This window comes from Lycorma delicatula, chromosome 8 (assembly GCF_047948215.1).
Source record: "Lycorma delicatula isolate Av1 chromosome 8, ASM4794821v1, whole genome shotgun sequence".
Lineage (NCBI taxonomy): Eukaryota > Metazoa > Arthropoda > Insecta > Hemiptera > Fulgoridae > Lycorma > Lycorma delicatula.
Window position 1 is genome coordinate 27,306,856 of NC_134462.1, and position 22,401 is coordinate 27,329,256.

General features: G+C 35.6%; 1 protein-coding gene across 4 annotated transcripts in view; it reads right to left on the bottom strand.

Annotated features, from left to right (window-relative positions):
* Nucleotides 1–22,401, bottom strand: part of LOC142328856 (major facilitator superfamily domain-containing protein 6-like) — a 189,754-nt gene that overhangs the window by 141,689 nt on the left and 25,664 nt on the right. For all 4 annotated transcript variants that reach the window (XR_012757373.1, XM_075372966.1, XM_075372964.1 and 1 more), the window contains exons 3-5: nucleotides 20,182–20,540; nucleotides 9,067–9,309; nucleotides 2,984–3,254 (exon numbers count right to left, since the gene is read on the bottom strand). Coding sequence is in view for 3 of the 4 variants with exons in the window: in XM_075372966.1 (XP_075229081.1) it covers nucleotides 2,984–3,254; nucleotides 9,067–9,309; nucleotides 20,182–20,540 (873 nt within the window). In the remaining variant the exon portion in view is untranslated. The remainder of the gene's footprint in view (nucleotides 1–2,983; nucleotides 3,255–9,066; nucleotides 9,310–20,181; nucleotides 20,541–22,401) is intronic.

Sequence of the window (22,401 nt, forward strand, 5' to 3'; positions counted from 1 at the left end):
CAAAGTCAAAAACAGTAGTAAAAATTTCTGCACACTTCTGTAATTACAAGCTCCATAACATTAACATCATTCTTTAGCATCAGGATTGTGGGTAAAAATGGCATACTTACTGCATCCTTAATATTCTAAAAGAATTCATATGGTGTTAAGACCCAGTATTAGGAGGCTAATAATTAACACTAGTCATGGAGTCAACTGCAAATAATCCAATAGGGAGGTGGCATTTCAATGAAATAACAGAAAATACTTTTTTGACAGTATGGTACTTCATTTCTTGAAAAATGTATTTACCAAAACCTTCATTTAATTGCAGAAATAGCCAGTTCTGCAACAGATCCAGATAGGAATGGTTAGTCACTGAGTTTTCCATATAATAAAAGAAGGGATATGAACCTAAACCCTGAAACCGACACAAAAGATATTACTTTAAAAAACTGTTTTCTAAGTTTGATTACTCCAATGAAGGACAATCTGAACAACCAGTAAATTAATCCAACAATGTTAACAAAATACACACTGCACAACTGAATCACTCTAGATGTTTACTGCCATTAGAAAACTATAGCACAAAAAGTATAATCAGACTGATATTAGATAGACATTGTGTAATCATACTATCATTTTCTAATAAACAGTAAAAGGAGACTACAAAAAATTGTAGCATTAAAAAAATCAAAGTAAGAATCTAAGTGACTTTCTAAAACTCTAAGATTCTTATTTTTACGAGGACTGTTCAGAAAATAACTGAACATTTTTAATTATGCACCAATGAAGATATTTCGTAATGTGCGGTTGGCAGCACTGTGTTATGCATAACCTCCTCTGTAACTACATGTTCTTGGATTGTTGATATCTTGTTTAGTTTTCGTGTTATTGTAATTTGAGTGCAACCTGTATAAGTGTTAGTAGCGATTTTTGAAAGCAATTATAAAACATAAAAGTTTGCGTGAAACTGGAGAAAACTCTTACATACACTGAAAGAAGCTTATGGAGATGATGTTCTGGGTTGTATGCATTGTTATGAATGGTTTTCACGATTTAAAAGTGGCCGTCAGTCAATTGAAGATGTTCTCACCAAGGAAGGTCTTCAACTTCAACTGATGGCAATCATGTTCAGAAAATCAAGAATCTGGTGCATGCAAATCGGTGATGATTGTCAGAGAACTTACAGAAGAGGTTGATATCTAAACTCAAACATGCCATGACATTTTGACTGAAAAACTGAACAAATATCAAGTTGCAGCAAAGTTTGTTCCTCGTTTGATGACAGAACATCAGAAAGAACATCGAGTGGATGTTTGTCAGCAACTTCTTGAACAAACCAATGATGATGAGACATTCATACAAAGGATCATGATGGGAGACAAAAGCTAGGTTTACAGCTACGACATAAAGACAAAAGTTCAATCATCACAATGGTTTGACAGAGGATCTCTATGCCCCAAGAAAGCACATCTGTCTTAACCCAATGTCAAAGTGATGATCTTGTTTTTTCAATTTTAATGGAACTGTAGATTTTGATTCTTGCCTCAAGCTAAAAAACTGAACCATGCTTACTAATAAGGTGTTTTACAATGGTTATGCGAATAAATCCACATAAAGACACCAGAGTTGTGGCAAAACAACTCATAGTTCCATCACGACAATGCACGTGCACACTCAGCTTTGTCAACTCATTAGTTTTGTGCCAAAAATATGATGAATGTCTCCCTCAGCCTCCCTACTCGCCAGACCTCGCTCCTTATGATTCTTTCTTATTTTCGAAATTAAAATCATTGATGAGAGGATGCCATTTTGAGACTATTGATGGTATTAAAGCAAATTCATCACAAACCTTAAAGGCCATTTCAAATGACTGCTTTGCGAAGTGGAAACACCACTGGGTAAAGTGTGTCAATAGGGGAGTACTTTGAAGGAGACAAAGACCAATAATCTAAAACTGATAATAAAAACTAACAAACTAAAGTCTAGTTATTTTCTGAATGGACCTCATGTTTGGTGTATGGTACATCATGTGATCAACAAGTATAATAATGTGCTGATTTGAAACTGTATAAATCATTATGATTCATTTCCTAATCAGAATCATTATTCTTTATACCAGTACAATACTTGAGTAAAAGTAGTAAGTGAATAGGGTATCTAAAATTTCCAATACCATTAAAACAATTGGGATATGAGATCACCAAGTAAAAGTGGAATGTCAGTCACTACAAGGGAAAGGATACAAACATGAAATTCCATTTACTTTTGCAACATGGAATTTTATAAGAGTAAGAATATTTTAAGGGAAACAATTTATAAAAGTTTGATTCAGCCAGAAGTTACGTATGGTTCATTAAGATGGGGAATGACCAAAACAGATAAAGGAAATCTAAGGGATTTTGAAAGAAAGGGCCAGTTAAGGATAAACATGAATGGAGAATAAGGTAAAATGATAAACTCAATAATTTCACGAATGTAGATTGTATAATGTAGAGTATATTGTGTACACTTCATATGGTCCAAAGGTTTTGTTGACTTGGAGAACAATGAAATAGTGAATGTTGATAGAACACCAAAAATGATACTTAGAGAGTGTTTGTTCAACAGGAGAAGGAAGGGTTGACCCAGAAAATCCTTCACCACATTAGTTGAGGTGGAGGGTTTGAAGAGTGGATGGAGAAGAATGGTGGAGGATAGAACAATGTAGAGAGCTATCATGGAGGCCAAAGCTCAAGGTTTAACCCTCAAAGAAAACGAAATAAGAATAAACAAGTAAAAATTATCTTTAAAATAAAATGTATAATTTAGTAATGAGTGTCATGATAGCTGGCTGACTAGCTGGTAATTTTTTTCTTAATCAAATGTTCTGTTTTATTCCCAGTAAGAGAAGGCTGTACAAGATCAAATAACTCAACTGACACTTAATAAACAACCTTTAATTAAATCCTCATTAACATTTAAATAAATAAAAAATAAAAAAATACTCACAGAGACTTACCAAGTAATCCAAAACAGATGGTATCACCTATGCTTACAACAACACTCATTCCAACCCAACTAGCAATCATTAGAAAAACAAAACTCCAAAATTTATAAAAGGCAAAAGGCACCTCATCATTTGGATTTTCACCAATTTCTGTAAGGACTTGACTTTCGCAAACAGCTTTACATGGGGCTTCTACTAATTTCTTACAAGTAGGTACATGCCAACCAGAATCATAATTTAAATCCTTAACCCCTCCAAAACGAACATAAAGGCAATTTCTCATCTGGAAAAAAAATAAGTGAACAAAATGTTATATTCATAGAGGTACATTTCTGAATTTAATATTTTATATAAAATCTGAAATTCAAAATACAAGAATAAAGAAATTCTCAGCCTTTTATGATTCTCTCTTTTGTATAATACCTCACTTAAAATTAAGTAAAGATTTTAAATGTAATAGAAAATAATGCTAAAAATTCTTAAATTATCATCTAATCTGTAAATAAATGCTGACAGATAACAGGTAAAGGTATTACAGAGACTAATGAGTTTTTAAACTGTTACTACGAAGATAAATCTGAATATTTTGCATACATTTACGGTATACCTAAAATCAAAACATTAAATAAATAAACAAATAGTAAAAAGAATACAGAAAAAACACAGCTGCTGAAATAATGTAACAAACCACAGAAAGAAGAAACATATGAACTTATGTACATAGTAAAATGTTTAGAAAATATAATTTAGCCTTCAACATTATTATTTTACTCTGAATTGATTTTACTAATTTCTTATAATTAAATTTTGTACCTTTGCAATATTTTCTGTTTCAAAACACTGAATATAAAACAAGCACTTTACCATATGAACAAATAACTGAATAATTGAAATCATAATATAGCATTTAATTTTATCTAACCTAACTACTCACATCATGCAAACATATCAATTCTTTCTGTCTCTGTTAGAATTAAGTAGCTGATTAACCCGTTCATGATTGAATTCATTTACCCTATCACGGTACCTGATATTGAATATTTTTACTTCTTAAACATACTCGTATTTATTATTTAATTACAACAACGTGTAAATACAAGAATTCTGTTACTGGATATTTTATTATTATATGCATAAACTTGATTTTTTAAAAACTATTTACATAATTTAAGATGGTATTAAAAATTAGTTTTTTAAGTGATTAATCTCATTTTAAAACAGTTTTCTAAATGCAAAGGAATCTTAACTTTTTGCATTGATAAACTGTTTCTTTCCTTAATCCTTTGCTGAAACATACTTTATACTTCCATTTTCTTGGTTCTACCTTAATTGTGGATATTTTTTCATAGAAATGTTCTCAAAACTATCCTTGAAGAGGTGACATCACTGAAGTACAGTCAACCAGTGTCTGGAAGTACCTCTGTCTGGAAGCTCCAGACAGAGGAGCAAGTTCCAGAATTTGTTGTGAGATTTAACCTGAAGTCATTGAATCTCTCCTTTTTTTCTTTCTTTTTTTTAGTTAAAAGTATGTGTGTAATCATTTTATTAAAAACAGCAAAGTTAAAATGGCAAAAAAGTTTTTTATAGCTCTTTGCATAAGTCTCATGACTGGATGTGACACCAACCTCTCATCATGCTTGTCTACTCCTCTCATATGGGTATTGTAGTCAACAATAACATTGGGTTTGGAAATTTTCTTTGGGTTTGGATTTCTCATTTTCCTCCACAAGTAGAGTTTTGACTTCATCAAAATCAGATCTTTTTTAGATAGTTTAAGCATTCAAAAAACCTTACATATCTTTCCACTGTATAAACTGTTGTTTGCAGAAACATATACAGAAAGTTCTATAGTCAAGTCAAGTTATATAGAAATGTTTCTGTAGTCATTTAAAAGAATATGGCACACTTTTTCTAAGTAACATGTAAATCATTAACAAGACTGTTCCTTTACAAGTGTAAATTTTGAAATTATTACCTAGCCAGTTTCACTGTCACCTTATACATTAGCCACCCCATAAATTGTTATTCCACAGCAAGCTTGTTTTGCCAGATTGAACAGAATATATGAGGACCTACCTTAAAATTTGTCTACTTGAAGTAAATATTTTTTGGAAGTTGTCTAAGAAAAGTCCACCAACTGGTCTTATTTTTTTCAACTAGCAGGTGATGAAAAATATACATATCTGCTTATTTTAAAAATAGCTGTTTCTCAACATTGTTTCCCCAAAATTAGGGCTGTGCAAAAATTTACTTTTACATACGGCCTTAATATGACATATGACTTTCCTTACGTATTTACTAATGCTAGATTTTTTTTGATTATTTGACATAATGAAACAAAATGAATACACAATGAACAAAATAAGCCTTCAGCTAATCAAAATTCAAACAACCATCTTATTCCTACTCTCCTCAGAAGCTAGCAATCAATATCTCATGAGAATAATTACTGGTTTCTTTAGCTACCTAACTCACAAACTATATCACCGAAAAGCCTATCATTGAAAAAGCAATTAAAACTTCAAGTTCACTTGATTCAACAGATAAGATAATGCTCAGCCACAACAGGACTGACACAAGATTTTTCTATTAAGTTTGTTTTTTCTCCTTATTTGTTGAACAATGCCTCTTCTAAGTTTTATTGTTTTGATTAAGTTGTTCATCATCCCTTCTGTCACTACTTTCACTAATGTTACTACTAATCTCATTATCTAAATTACTTGATTGTCATCACTTCTTTCTAAAATACCATGGACATACACTGTAAACGCTCTAGATTGAATAAAACTGATCACAGGACAGCCTTTTAGTCAATATAACAATATTTTGGAAGTCGACCATAAAAAGTTAAAATATAAAAAAAATTGATAATAATCTATAGTTAGCTAACAAAGTCAATGTAGAATATCAACATTTACAATTTAAAATGAAGCATGTGGCATCGGCTGTCATGAAGAACTTGAAATAAGAGCATAATACACAGGATGAATGAGGTCCATCTTTCATAATTTCACCATAACACAGGATAAATGGTACCTTCATTTTGAGATGAAGGAATTAAGTGAAGTACAATGGCATATTTGTTAACTACAAAAATCTTTGGAAGCCAAAAGACTGTGTTAAAAACATTACACAACTCCTCAGTGTTTTTTAATCTGCAATTTCATTGAATCTCAAAAATAATTAAAAGTCTAAATATGAGTTCCCAACTGTCAATGGACAAAATTATGAGAATGATTTGTTTGTAAGTGCTGAAATTCTTTTTTTCTAGTTATGTATACTCTCCAACAATAGGAACAAATGACCAATTTTCCCTGATATGTAGCACGATTTGCTCTATCTAAGTGGGGTAAGAAATCTCACCCAACTCAACAAGAAAACACTTATCAGTCCCTCCACAAAAACTGCAAAAAAAATCAACTCAGAAGGAAACATTCTCCTGATGATACATTTGCACTTGAAAATCAGCTCTTTCCCCTGTTAATGTAGAATCCCTCACCACCAATTTGACTCTGATTTTTTCTATGAAATATGTGCATGAGAGATGTCCATACACAATGCACAGAGTTTGCACTTGTTGCACTATTTATCAACAACAGTTCACATACTCAGCTTGCACGCAGCAGTGCGTGAAATTATTACATTTTCCAACCATACAAGCATCCGCATATTTATCTCTTCACTCACTCAACAGTCATTTATAATACATGCATTTCACCTGATCTGTGAAACAGTCACTACATAGCCATTACAGCAAAACCTACTCTTAAGGAGCATTCTTCTCTTGTTACAAGAGTTTCACAGAGAATTCCCCACTATATAGTAGATCCCAGAGATTATCCCAATTTTAGGAACTACAATTATAATAGTTAAGTTGTGAGATTAAAACTTTTTTACTTCCTTGTACAAAGTAAAAGAAGTATTGTGATCGCAAAAAAATTTGGTTTTAATATCTCCACAGAAATATCCATTTTGAATATCCCTGAATCCATTTTGACTAGTTTTGGTATGACATCTGTACGTACGTACATATGTATTTATGTACGTATCTCGCATAAATCAAAAACTATCAGCCATAGTATGCTGAAATCTTGATTTTAGGACTGCTGTAACATCTAGTTGTGCACCTCCCCTTTTGATTGTGATCAACTGAACCAAGTGTCCAAAAAAGCACAAAATCAAAAAACATTTGTATTTCGGACTTATTCTGAACTGCAGTAATAAGCTTTTATTTAGAACTTTTTAACGACAAATCATAAGTGGTACTTAGTTTTATTGGTTCCACAGTTATAGCAAAATGAAACTTTAATTAATGAAGTTAATTAATTAACAATTATTTAATTAACAATAATTTAATTAACAATTAATTAATTATTAACCAATGATTGTAAAAACGTTTTTACAATAAATATTATTCAATAATAACAATAAAAAAAATATATGCGAAAAAAATCAGAAGTTTAGTGAAATAAAATTTTATGTACTTTTAAAAATGAGTAAATGTAATTTAATAAGCATTATTACATCTGTATATATGTAATACAGTTGATGAAACATCTGATTATTTAATATTAATTGAAAATTATAATTCAGAATCATATTATTTTAGGTTTTTCTAGCTTAATTTCTGTTAAAATTTATTTAATTATTCTGGAATTTTTGTTTAATTTTATTCACATTAAAGTTAACTACAGAGTGACTGAAAAATGACCCTCACAAGAACAAGATATACACTGAGGCATACATGCCCGATCTAATAAATTGCAAAAAATTATTTTCTTTTAGTTCATTACTCCACTGATATTCTCAAACAATATTCTCCCTAAGTCAGAGTTGATTAAAATTTTGTTTATTTGTTTTTTGTTGCCAATCATTTAATCACTCTTTGGTTTGATATAATTCTTCTGATTTTAATTTGTATACACGTTCTCCACTTTTCAAATTTTCTCTCCCTTTATATTCATCATCTTCTCTTAATCTTTTTATTCTTTCCTTGGTCTTAATGTTTTCTTCCTCTTTATATTTATCCAATTTAATTCATAATTAACATATTAGCAAAATGATATTAAAAATTAATTATTTACAGTTAATGTATACCAATTGTAATAATGTTAATTGTATAAATAAAGTTCACGTTTGATTTATTAATAATTATTAACCTCTGATTGTAAAAAAAAGTTATGATGAATTAGAATTCAGTAAGTTATTAATGAAATAAAATTTTATGTATTTTTCATTTTTTTTTAAATGTGTATATGTAATTTAATAGTCTAGATGTAACTAATAATATTCCTTTTTCATTTTCATATACAAATTTTAAATTAATATTATTCTATTTAATATACCAAGTACTTGTATATTTGTTATCAAAGTAGCACATTGCTAAGATAAAAAAGACACATGTATTGTAAAAATTTTTTTTATATATTTTCTTATTAATTTCAAATTATATTCATATATATATATTTATTTATTTATAGATCTATATATTATGTTAATAAAATTTAAAACCAAATTGAATATTTGGTTATGGGTAATTGTTCAGATTCCAGTACTGGACAGCACAGGTTCTTATTTTTCTATATTTCTACATTTTATTATTCTATATTATCTATATTTATTCTACATTTTCTATTATTTAAATTTTGACAATAGAAAATTATAATTTATATTATAATTTCAAAAAAAAAAAATAATCATACAAAAGAATAAGTTTTAACATAATAAAAGTAGAATTTAATACAAACTGAACATGAGGAAAACCACAAAAACCAGTTTTATTGCAAATTAATAAGGTAAGTTAACTTATCTAACTACTGCATTTTGGTGATTTATATTTCATATAACATGTGTGCGTAAGAGAGAGGGAGAAAGAGCAGAAGAAGATAATTTAATTAACCTTAATTTGCTGGAATCTGAATTTTAACATTTCCTTTTCAGTTAAAATTAATACTAATTTCTTCTTGAGATATTTAGATTACTGAGCACATTATAATATATTTAACACATTATATTATATTTAACCAAAAACTTTAATTTAAAAAATTCAGTATTTTTCTGATACACTAAAAATTAATATTACTTCAAACACAAACCTGAATTGAATGATATGGAATCAATTTGACACTTAAATTTAAAGTCTGAGGTGCACTAGTTTTTGGTAATGGAGGTTCAGTCACACCTTTTTCATGAGCTGTTTTTCCAATATTTGGCAAGTGTAATTTTGCTACCTCTAGAGCATGATTTAGAGGTTCCCTATGTTGAGCAGCACAATAATAAGGCATTCCCCATGACGTACACACTGACTGAAGAAACTCTGTATCACCAATGCATTCCAACTAAAATTTAAACCAACAAAACAACTAATGGTATTTTAACAGAACAAAAAAAAATATGCAAATGCAAATAAGCCAACATAAAAATACTTACACAGTCAAAATAAAAAACAGATTATCAGTTTGACTTAAAAATTAAACCTTGCTTGTACTCATATTACAAAAATGATCTCTCTCTCTCTGGCCCAACAACACTCGCAGGATATTATTTTCATTCCTGAGAAATTAAAATTGTAATAAGCATTCTGATACAGCAATATTTTTCAAATTGTACTAACAACATTTAAAACTTTTGCCTACCTTATTCCATATTTTAAACAATTTTTTCCCAAAAGTAGTATACAAGGTTACAATTCAACTTAGAATACCAATTAAACTATTATATGATGGTTTTTAATAAGAAAGCTCAATATTACTCAATGTTATCCTTTAAAAAATTGGGGTGTGCCTTCTAATCAAAGGTGAAAAATATTGTACTTAATTCCAACAGACTCAAAACTAGAAGAAACAAAATGAAGTAAAAATGGTTCAAAGCAAAACAAAAAAATTACAAGTATACTGGCCTTTAGTTTTTGATCACAGTCAATATGGTACAATAATTACGGATAGCAGTCAGCAGTTTAAAGCAAGACAACATGCTTAAAAATTTAAATGATATTTCTCCTTAGGTGTAATTTTTCTCCACTCTACACCATACATGAACAATTACCTATTATTTATCTTTCTTTTCTTTTTTTAAAGAGCAGTAATACATGTGTAAAACCAACATCATTATATAAAGAAATCAACAAAGTAATGTAAAACCTTCAAAAATGATGAATTTTTTTTTCAAAGCTGTTCACATGCTAACACATCCCCACTCTCAGAAGAGGAACACAGCTTTCTACTTCCTTAAATTTTTATCTACTTTTTCACAATTCTGTGCAACATTACTTCAAACCTTTTATAAAAAAACTTATAAATTATTACATAAATTCACTTTATAGGACTACATTACAAAAATTTGCTTTTTTGGTGTTTTGCAGGGTGAAAAATGCTTCAGCGTTTATCATTGCCCAAACACAATACATGTGTTTTAAGAAACTAAATTTTAAAAATTCATAATTAAAAATTAAATAAAAATACCCGGAAAACAAAATATGAAATATAAATAGAAAATAAAAACGTAAAGTAGAAATTTAAAAACAAAATCAAAACAAACTAAAATATTAAAAATAAAGACAAAACAAAAAATTGAAATTAAATGATAAAACAAAAACATATAACCACTATAAAAAAATTGAAAAACACTATTAAAAAGTATGTAAATATTAGAAACCCAGAGAAATAAAAACAGCTGGTCCAAAACTTTTTTTTATTGCACAGGATTTGATGAAAATTCCACGACAATTTAAATTTATAATGCAAGGCCGCATAATGCATGCATTCCACAAGAATGTGGTGCACAATCAAGCAGCAGTTGCATCGCATGCATACTGGTGCGTTTAATGTTGACATCAGATACCCGTGAGTAGCTCTCATATGTCCTATCCACAATCAGCACAGGACCACTTCTTCATAACAAATTTTCCTGTATGAAGAGTGCCTCGGCAACACAGCATCTTTAATGTGCCAGAGTTTGTTTTCTACTGTAGCCGTCCAGTCATCTTGCCATTTGCGCAGTGTGTTTCACATAGTTAATAAAGTTGGATGCAGTAACACGACTAGCAAAGGACAGTTGACTATACACATCTTTAGCAGCAGAATCTGCATGTTCATTACCTGAAATCTCCACATGGCTAGGGAACCAGCAGAAACTCACTTGTGTGTTGCGATGGTTCAACTCAGCGATTGCATTGTAGATTTCGGTGACAATAGGATGCCTGGAATAAAAATTTTCTAAGGCTCGGAGAGTAATACATGTGTTGCTACAAATAAGGATACGACAGTACTTAGGGTTAATGATATTCAAAGCCTTATTTATAACATATTTGGCTGTCCCTTAAGGCGAGCAAAATAAGATGCTAATACCTGGTTCTGACTATCTGAAAGTGATGGCTCACCGCAGTCAACAAGGATGCTTATAACAGGGCTTGATTTAAGGCACCTGTAGCAAGCCGAAGAAAAGCATGATGTACATCATCTAGCATCTTAAGCACGGTTTACATGCTGAAGAATAAGCAACACAACCATAATCCAAACAGGAACGAACCAAGGAATAGTAAAAATGCAACATACACAACCAATCGGCACCCCAATTGGTATTATTAAGGACGTGCAGCATATCTAAAAGCTTGGAACAACTCGTTCAAACCATGTGTGCTTGTGTTTGAACCATGTAAGGCGGCTATCAAAAAATAAACCTAAAAATCTGACAGCAGGAGAGATAGCAATTAGCTCTCCACTGAGAAAGACTTGTGGAACAAAGGGGTCCCGAAGGGGAGAAAAGACTACACATTTTGTTTTCTCAGATGAAAATGTGAAGCCGGTAACCTTGAACCAAGCTTCAAGACAAGATACAGTGTTCAGTAGCAATCTCTCAGCTGTGATAGTTGAATGGGACACAACATATATAGAAAAATCATCAACAAATAAAGAACATGAAACAGGCGTCTGCACATATTCCTGGGGCTCATCTTTCTGCTCCTCACAGGGAAATATGATAAACAGGGTAGTCAAGACTTGGACCTTTGTCTACTGAATGACGGGTCATACACATTCATGTCCTTATAAGCTGGTACACTGTCCAACATCAACCTCTTCGTATGCTCGCCAAGTATACAAAATATATGTAGTTGTCCATATGCAATATGTAGTTATACTGTTGATGGATATAGAAAATAAGGTGGCACTTAACACATTTCCTTGAGATACTTCAATCTCCAAGTCAATGCTACCCAAGAGAGAATCTCCAATATGAACACGGAAAGTTTGACCAGTCAGGAAACCCCTAATAAAAGTAAGCATATTGCCCTTGACTCCCCATTCTTTGAGGGTGTTTAGAATACCACGTCGTCAGGCTGTGTAATGAACACTTTCCAAATATCAAAGAAGATAGTGACGAGGCGCTGGCATAGTAGGAAAGGGTTTTGAGTGACCATTTCCAATGAAATGGTCAATGGAGGATCGTCCTTGTCGGAAACCACATTGTTCTGGAGATAAAAGGCCATGTCTCTCCATGTACCATGTAAATCTACAGTTCACCTTCCTCTCCATTACCTTGCATAGGACACTTGTCAAGGAGACAGAGTTGTAGCTTGAGAAACTTGCTTTGTTGTTATCAGGCTTAAGTACTGGTATGGCAACGGCTTCCAACCAGACGGGTGGGAAGACTTGAGCAGAGAATACACCATTATAAACGTTCAATAGATGTTATAATGCCGAACGAGGAAGCTGGGACAGCATACCGAGACGAATATTATCAGATCCAGGGCACGTATCACGCAATTTTGTAAATGCGTGTGACAACTCGTTAAATGCAAACGGAGTATTTAATTCACCGACCGAAAAACCAACTTTCAAGGATAATTTTTCCATCTTTCCATCAAGAACGTATCTTGTACATCTGAAATTCGTTACCATATGATGAACTTAAGAGACACTGAACAAAAAGTATTTCCTAATACAGATACCACCACAGAAGATGATGAAGGAAGTTCTCCTTTATGAAGAAACCCCAGAATAGATTGTTTCGGTGACCCACAAATCGCATGGATCTTTTTCCACACAGTAGACGTGGGAGTAGTGCGTTAGATGGTGTCTACGTATTTCCTCCATGACTTCCTCCTAGCGTCCAAGAATACCCGACAACATACTCTAGCCTTACGGTACAAATTTAGATTTTCATCTGTAGGCCTGCGGTTAAATTTATGGGGTGCCTACCGTCGTTTGCTAATAGCGTTCCGGCAATTATTATTATACCAAGGAACGGAAGGACGTGTAGAGTTTCCCGATGTTTGTGGAATATATCTATTACCATTCTCAAGTATCATAGACATAAAAGAGGAAATATGATCAAAGACGTCCTTGCCATCGTCATACTGTGATGAGAAGGCTTTATGATAACCGTTCCAATCCGCCGTTTCAACAATCCATCTCCACGGCCTTTTACTCACCTCGCGATTGATATCAAAAGCAATAATAATTGGCCTGTGATCATTGCCGTAAAAGTCATCAGAAACAGACCAATTAAGACGAGGGAGTAAACTCGGCGAGCTTATGAAGAGGTCGATGTAGGACAATGTACCAGATTATAAGGACAAGAACGTGTATGACCCGTCATTCAGTAGACAAAGGTCTTGAATACCCTGTTTATCATATTTCCCCGAGAGGAGCAGAAAGATAAGCTCCAGGAAACATGGAGGGCAATTGAAATCTCCTATTATTAATGACGGCGATGGGGTTTCTAGGAAGAATCTCTAGAGCATTGAACTCAGAGCTCGGTAAGAGATACAAATTGCAGACATTTCTGGTTTGCTTGGCATTTCTCCCGCTACTACCCCATTCGGTCGCCCTAAAGCATAAGACCGAATGTCTGTGCCACAAACGGCAACTGAGCCTCGAACAGTTTAGCGACCAGTATCCTAATATAGCCTCGTAGAGCTTATCTAACAGCGTGAGGAGACTAAGCGTGGTGCCATTGGTGCCATACACCACCGGCTTACATGTCCCAACCGCTCACTTGTCATATACTTGCTAAAATGGGTAGGCGTATTCCGCCAACTACTAAAAATATATATAACATTCATAAATAAAATTTATTTCGTCTAGGCAACAATTTGCTGCAACGCCTAGGTCGCTGAATAGAAGCAAGTACCTGTCCACCATTTTATATCGTCCCAACCGCTCACTTGTCATATACTTGCTAAAATGGGTAGGCGTATTCCGCCAACTACTAAAAATATATATAACATTCATAAATAAAATTTATTTCGTCTAGGCAACAATTTGCTGCAACGCCTAGGTCGCTGAATAGAAGCAAGTACCTGTCCACCATTTTATATCGCTTGGAGTCATATTAATTGACTGGTGGTCAGCCATAATCAGAGTTAGCTTCCCATGGAAATGCGGTGAGAGTCTTTCCCTTAAGCAAACTACGGATGCCGGTTGAATAAAGCAACCGCACCTAGGAACTTCCATATGGTCTGGTAATGTGGTTCTTGCCGCTTGTGAGTGGCTAATTTTCCCCTTGACCTCCAAGTTCCAGAGTGGCCCGGTCACCCCCCCCCCCCCCACAAGAGCAGGGCAGTCAAACATTAGCTGTTCATTTGACTAGACCTCCCCGCAGACGCACAGCTCATCAGCTGCCAGGCGGAATCCAAACAGACATTGGCTCAAGATAACGTAGTTGGTGACCACCTGGGCACCCGTTGCATTGTGATCACTGTTTCGCACCAGTACTGGCCCGGCTCAAAACTGCATCCCAAATAACTCGGCCTCCCGGCTTCTTCGCAATCTCCACATGGCTGCCCAAACTTTCAACACTAAATCGATTGGGTGTGCCTTTCCCAATACGATGGTAGCCTCGTAGGAGATTGTTCTAAAAACACCAGTGCATAAAAATAAGGATCTACGCTGGGCAGTCCTTAAATTTTGAACAAGTGCTCTATTCATATCCAACCTATGCGTCCAAACGGGCGCCACGAAAGAGATCATGCTTTTGAAGACATCTCAGTATACCATTTACATTACATCTGACGGCCTGACAACTCACAGTCTTTCTGAGCAATCCTCCTAAGTTTGTGCATCACTGAGACGCCGTCCGCCACTACTTGCCTGATGTGGTTGCTAAACAGCAAATTTTTCAAACAAAACACCTAGCTACTTAAGAACTCTAACTTTGCTGATTACACAGCCTTAATATTTAATATGGGGGTTATGACTGAATGATAATTTGTCTGCACCCTTGAGAAGTATAAACTTTCGAAGAAAGTTAACTTTAAAGAAATCTTTAAATTTTGCATGTCCATCCAGCCCTCTGCGGTTGACAAGACCGCCTGCTTCCGGTCTTCTAGCTGTGATTGCGAATTACCACGAACTAAAAGGAGACAGTCAACGGCGAAAGCCTGGGTCGTGAGCCCTTCTGGAAACCTCAATCCCAGAAATCCGTCAAACACCAGCTTCTACAGCAAGGGACCAAGAACGGAACCCTGCAGGCTTCCTCTGGTGACGGATTTTTCCACAACTAGGTGCGCATCTTTAAACAGAGCCGTATGGTTAGACAAATACTAACGCACTATGTAACCCTATAGGGCTACGGGAACATTACAGCGTTCGAACTCATAGAGGACAGAACTCCAACACAAGGAACTGCTGCCTCTATGTCAATAAAAATTGCGAAAACATATTTACAGTCGGTGCTTTCCACCTCGGCTAGAGCATTTAAGATGAAATCCTCAGTACCAACCCCTTTCATGAAGCCGTATTGGCCTCGATTTAGAAAACAGTTCATATCGATGTTTTCCCATAGGCGTTCCACAACCAGCCTTTCCAGCAACTTGCCGACAACCAACAAAAGGCTGATGGGTCGATGACTGCCAACCTCACGACGACCATTGCCTGGTTTTAAGAGCACCCTCATGAAAGCCACTTTCTAACAACTTGGGAAGCAGCCCCAGCTAAAGCATCCTGAGAACAGCCTGCCAAGTGGCTCTTATGACAGGCAGCAGATTGTAAAAAAGATCCGGGTCAAGTTGTTCAATCCCCGGTGCCTTTCTCAGTGCCATTCGCGAAATTGCAGACATGCAAGTTCAAGGGGATAGTGGCCTTCACAGCAACAGCACGAAAAAGAGTAGCTAATAGTATCCTTGTAACAGACACCTCATTTTGCATGAAAATAGCAATTCCGCCACTCTCCCTACTGTGTATTACACAGTCGTATCTCTCACAGAAATATCCTCTGAGTGTTAGCGCATCTTGTAAAAGATGCGTTTCTTGGAAGCACATGATTAGTGGTTCACATGCGCACGCCAATACTTTAATATCCCCAATACGGGACCGAAGACCTCTGTTTCAGTTCGACTGAATAATATTCATAAGTAGAGGTATAGAAGTTAAAAGTAGGAATGTGCCGAGTGAGGTAGTATTTTTATCGCGCTCAGCTTTTCTTTGTGTTTTGACTGATATATTTGGTTTTATTATACTGGATTGTACAACAGATATTGGGATTAGAGTATCGGATGTATTTTTTACAATATATGAGTTATTTGGATAATGGATTGATTTTTTAGTTTTTTAATAATATTATTATAAGTAATAAGGATTATATTCGCTCGTTGCTAGCTGTGCGTGCGTACGCGGGTGGATTAGTGTTACGAGTTTTAGGGGACAGATGGTCGTTATATATTGATAACACTGTTTGTTTTTGAATTTATAAGTAATATTTAAAAAGATAATTTAAACAGGACTTTGTTATCTTATCTTATCGGGTGAGTAGAATAAATCTAATTAATTATTGGTTTTATTTATGCAGCTTGCTTATCAAAGCAATAGCTTTTGTTCGTAGCTTTACAAATTAAGCTACGTTCACTGATGTAATAATAGAATTTAATTTCTGTTAATTTTCTCAAAAAAATGAGGAATTTGACCTAGAAAAAAGATCTGGTGGCCTTACATCGATAGAACCATCCAGACAACAAAAAAAATGGAAGGAAACGCCTCCAGGGTGAAAAAGGAGCCTGGACCGTTTCGACAAGCAAGCGAGGCAGAAATGAAGGTTACACAATCAGCGACGTCTGAGAAGTTATCCTGGAAAGAAAAAAGAGGAGTCAAAGGAGCAGTCATTCAAGAGGAAAGTAGACGAGCTTGCGAGTAGTGAGGATGACGTGTCGGATGATACGGATTTAGATCATATTCTGTCGGAGATACATCGTATGATTATGTTGATACGGCAGAACACAAACACTAAAACCTAAATAAAGGAGTGCGCCTACTCGATCTTGGGAAGGCGAAAGATGTGGAAGTAGTGGTGAAATCTTTATACGAGATAGCCCTACCCGTACTGGGTAAGCACAAGGAGACACAAACGGAAGTGACCATGGAAATCGACGACAAGAGTACTCAAACGCCGGCCAAGAATCGTGAGAAGGTTGAGAAAACGCTACAGTCTGGTGTCTTATGTGATCTGGAAGACGTCATGGAAATTAAATGGCAGAAAAATCTTTATCTGAAGGTGGAGGTGGGAATTATGTGGTCTCCCGGAAAGAGTAGTTGAGGGATCGCGTATCTTCCTGGTCCCTAAATGAAAATGGAAGAAAAGTCCATACACGGCATGATTACGGATTTGGCTCCGGGTATTGGAAGGTGCTTGGATACTGGAATGCCTATTTCGAGTGGTACCATTGTACGAGATTCTAAGAGTATCAAAATGTTATACCCAGAAAACGAAGACAAAAGCACAGTATTTGTGATTGTGGTAGAAGAGAGAATGATGAATTGGTTAGACAAATCAGAAAAGCTCTGTACAGGATCGGGAATATGGACAAAACAAGAACTGAGTTCATAATCCCAAATGACGAGTCTGGTACTAAACTTAGTAAGATAATTGAACACTGCGCAAGAAGAGAGAAGTTAATGGAGGGCCCCTCTATCTCATTGAGGGAGAACCTAAGAAAAGAATTCCCCAAGGGCCGGCCACATCAATTGTGACGATTAGGAAACCAGGGGAGACGTATGCTGACATATTAAAACAAGTCAAGAATGGTTTCGGCGAAGAGTTTGCAGAAGATAATGTGTACGTAAAGAGAGCAAGGGCGACGGATACTATGGAGATCTGAGTGATTGATTCATCTCAGAAGCATGAGGATGTGATAAGATGTTTGGGAACGAAAGTGGAGAATGTGGTGGTTGGAGAAGGGCCCCATAACGCTAGAATGATTTCAGAATGATTTCATGTGAAGGATCTTGACATGGATACCACTATAGAAGGGTTCAGGCCGCAGTTAGTAAAGAAGTGGGGCCAGATATTCCGGTTAAAGTGTATGCGTAAAGACCAGTCTTTGGTGAGACACAGAAGGCCATGGTGATGCTGTCTATAAGAGAAGCTAAGGTGTTGGAAAACAAACAAAGAATTAAAGTAGGGTGGCACTCTTGCCATAGAGAGCCTAGGACTGATGACATAAGATGTTACCGTTGTTGGAACATAGGACATAAGGCGAGATTCTGTAAGAGACCCAACTGTGGAGACTTATGCTATAACTGTGGGAGTGTGGGCCATAGAATTGGCGTGTGCAGAGAACCTAAAAAATGTTAAGACTGCAGAAGAGTCGGACACCGGACTGGAGGCCGGGATTGTCACTTACATAAATCATGAATTTTCTCCAAATTAATGTAGATAGACGGGCCGTTACCCATGATATTGTTAGCCATGATATTGTTACCCATGATATTGCAGGCTGCATTAAACATGGCGGTCGACTTTCAAATTATTGCTGAACCAAACAAGAGGATAGTTTCATCAGAAGAATGACTAGTACACGCAGAAGAAGTTGCTACAATAATAAATGTAGCTAATCGCTGGACAGTTGGAGCGGTGAAAATTGGAAGGGGCTTCGTTGCAGTCACCCTAAACCACTGCATGTTTGTAAGTTGCTATATCTCCTCGAATTACAACATTGAAAGATTCAAAGGATTTCTTTGCTGGTACTGAACAATATGGGAATTCGGACGTTCACAGGTCGCGATGCTGGTGCAGCGACTGATACTGCGGCAGTCCCAGAGGTGACTGCCGCTATTTCGCTACGATCAAGAATTCCAAAACGGGAGGCCTGGAAGAAACTTGTAGCCAAATTAGATGATGATCCATACGGGAGGGCACATGGGGTGTTGATGAAGAAGTTCGGTGCGCCCCTCCCCCCCATTATACAGGGAGCAAGCTATACAAGCAGCAAATTTCCTCTTCAAAATTGAAGTAACAGAACAGACGGATATTGTTTGTAATGAACGAAGACGATTCAGCATCGATGAATTTGAATGGGCAGTTTCGAGGAACAGTAGTTGGAAAAGCCCGGGCCCAGATGGGGTTTCTGGTAGACTGCTGAAAGGGCTGATGAGTAGATGCTCCTGGCTCGTTAGAGGCTATAAATAAGGCACTGGAGGTATACCGATTTCCATCAACATGGAAAAGAGGGAGACTTGTCTTAATCCCCAAGGTGAAACATTGGGACGAGTGATCCGATCCTTTTGGCCGATATGTTTGCTTTCAACACTGGGTAAGGTCTATGAAAGATTCTTATCTGAGAGAATCACGTTGGAGTTAGATGAATCAGGAGGGCTTTCACAGTACCAATTTGAATTTTGACGCGACAAGTCGAAACACCAGAGTGCATTCACCGCACTCTACAGAGTGAAAAGATGAATTGAGGAATGCAGAACAGGCACTCGGAGGACCAGAAGGATTCCCCTGGACATCCGCAATGCTTTTAATAGCATTCCGTGAAAGACAGTTATGGATGCTTTGAGTGAGAGAACCATCAGCTCATACTTACAAGCCACGATTAGAGATTACCTATGAGATCGAAGGTAATTGACGGCTACGGAAGAAGGGGATATTATATTTCACATACAAGCAGTTCCCCACGGCTCAACTCTAAGCCCTTTGTTATGGAATATAACAATTGGTAACGTGTTGAGGCTGGAATTCACAGAAGTGTCTTTAGTCGCCTACGCGGATGATTTAGCGTTGCTAACAGCTGGACGCTTAGAGGAAGACGTGATAAGAAGTGCCAATAAAGCAGTTGATCGCGTAAGCAATTGGCTTCAAACCAGAGGATTGGAGCTAGCACCCGAAAAAATGGAAATGCACATGAAATATATGTATTTTTTTCTAATAATTCAAAAACATTACAAATGTAAATTTTTTTAAATGTTACAAAACATAGAATGGAAATTACAACATACCTTACAAAATGTAGTTGAATTAGTACTCTGCTCCGCTATAATTTTATCAGCCATACACATATCACCGTTAGTAGAACAAACTTTAACAATGGAATCCAAATTACAGTGTATATCCATCAGTATTTCTTTGCTACCAGTTGGTGGTATATACATCATTGAAAAGAAACTAACTATTGATAACATTAAAAAAGAAATAAATAATGACTTATGACACTGAAATTTATCAGCTATTGCACCCATAAGTGGTTTTGCCAACATTCCCATCAAAGGTAATGCTGTATAAATAAAACCAACTAATAAGGGCGAAAAACCTAACTGTTTTGCATAAACTGGCAGAAATGGAACCACAGGAGCTGTACCTGAAAACAAAAGTAATCATTAATAAGTGATAGATTATGAATAAGAAATTAAAATTACCACAGACAAGGTGTCACACCTCATAAGACACTAAATACTTATGAATCAATGAAAGTTCCTAAATTTAAAATGTTTATCAATTATCTTCAAATAAAGCTGTACTACTAATCATTATAAATGAACTGAAAAATTAATTTAAAAAAACTGCAATTTTAAATTTGAATAGGAACTTAGAGATCTGAAAATTTCATACAGTATGGAGACTATGGAAAAGTCTAGCACTTAGCTTGACATTTCTTGATTTAAAGGTGAGTGAGAAAATGAGTTTGTTCATTCATCACAATAATGTGCCAAGCCATAGTGTATTCAATGTGAAAGAGAGATCTGACTAAAAAAACAATGATTTTATCCTGCTTACTCACCTGACTACCTTGTGTGATTTCTAGCTGTTACTAAAATTAATGATTGTGGTAAAATGCAAAAAGGAAATGCGAAAATCTAAAAAAGATTTTCTGATGTCTCTGATATCCAGCATAAAGTGATTAAGGAGCTCAAAAATACTCTGATAAGACTTCCAGACATGTTCCCAGATGGGAACATTGTCTAAACAGTTTCCGAGATGCATAACAGTAATATTTTGAAGGCAAGAATAGTCACTAATGAACAGCTCCAAATGTACATTTCCGAAGGTGAACCCAGGTATTTAATTGTCACTACATATTCAGGTGAAGGCTCCAAGGAAAGAGATAGAGAAGGCTCAAAATATATTAAAAATAAATTATCTGGATTAGCGTGAGCAGTGGAGCACGCAAAAGGTTTTTTTGCATATTAAAGATATGGAAGAGGGAGTTACAGACACCAAGATAATTGCAGCAATCAGGGAAGTTATGGGGGATCAAGATTGTGAAATGAAAGTTACATCTCTGAGGCCAGCTTTTGGGAATATCAAAAATACCACAGTATCTATGCCAGTAGTAGAGGGAGCAGGAGTAGCAGCCAAAGGCAGAATAAGGGTTGGCTGGGTATTATGTAGAGTGGCTCTGCGAAAGTATAAGACTCACTGCTAAAAATGTCAGGAGGTAGGTCATGTGGCAGTAAGGTGTAATAATAATTAATACTTTTATTTATAGTTGCATCAACAATTAAAGATATTAGCGACTTAAGTAAGGTTTAATGGTCAGGATAAATCAATGCTATGTTTTAATTGTGGTGAAGAAAGATACAAGGCTAGTGTCTGTAAGCTGAAGTTAAAATGTATTAAATATGGAGTTCAAGGGTATCAGCTGGGTAGCGCCCTGTGTAAAGCTATCAATGCCTAAGTTTCTGCAGTTGAATGTTTACAGAAGTGATGTTGGGCAATAGGTCCTTCTACAAATAGGGAGGAGGGTAGACACAGATATCCTGATGGTGTCAGAGCCTAAAATGAAGAAAGTAAAGGGCAGGGATGGCTTGCGGGTAGCCAAAAGAATGCTGCAATATTTATAATAAAGGGCAAGCCACTTCTGTCAAAGGGAGAGGGAGCAGAGGGTTTGTGTGGCTGGAGCTTGTGGACATGGTTGTGTGTATATCTCACCAAACTGTAGCTGGGAAGAATATGAAGGATGCATTAAGGAGTTGAGAAGGGTGATGCATTTAATGTAGAAGGACTTGGTGGTGACCTTTGCCAGCTTTTTGGGTAGTGCGTTGGGAATGGCATACCCGGGCCTGGCATGGCCACCTGTTCAATTTGAGGCAAACAGCATCCCCCAAAGCTGAGTTATGCAGAAACGTGAGTCTGGTCTTGAGAGGAAAAAAAGAAGTATTGAATTGTCAAATCTAACAAACATCTTCTCAATTTAAAACACATATCAAAAGTAACATCAC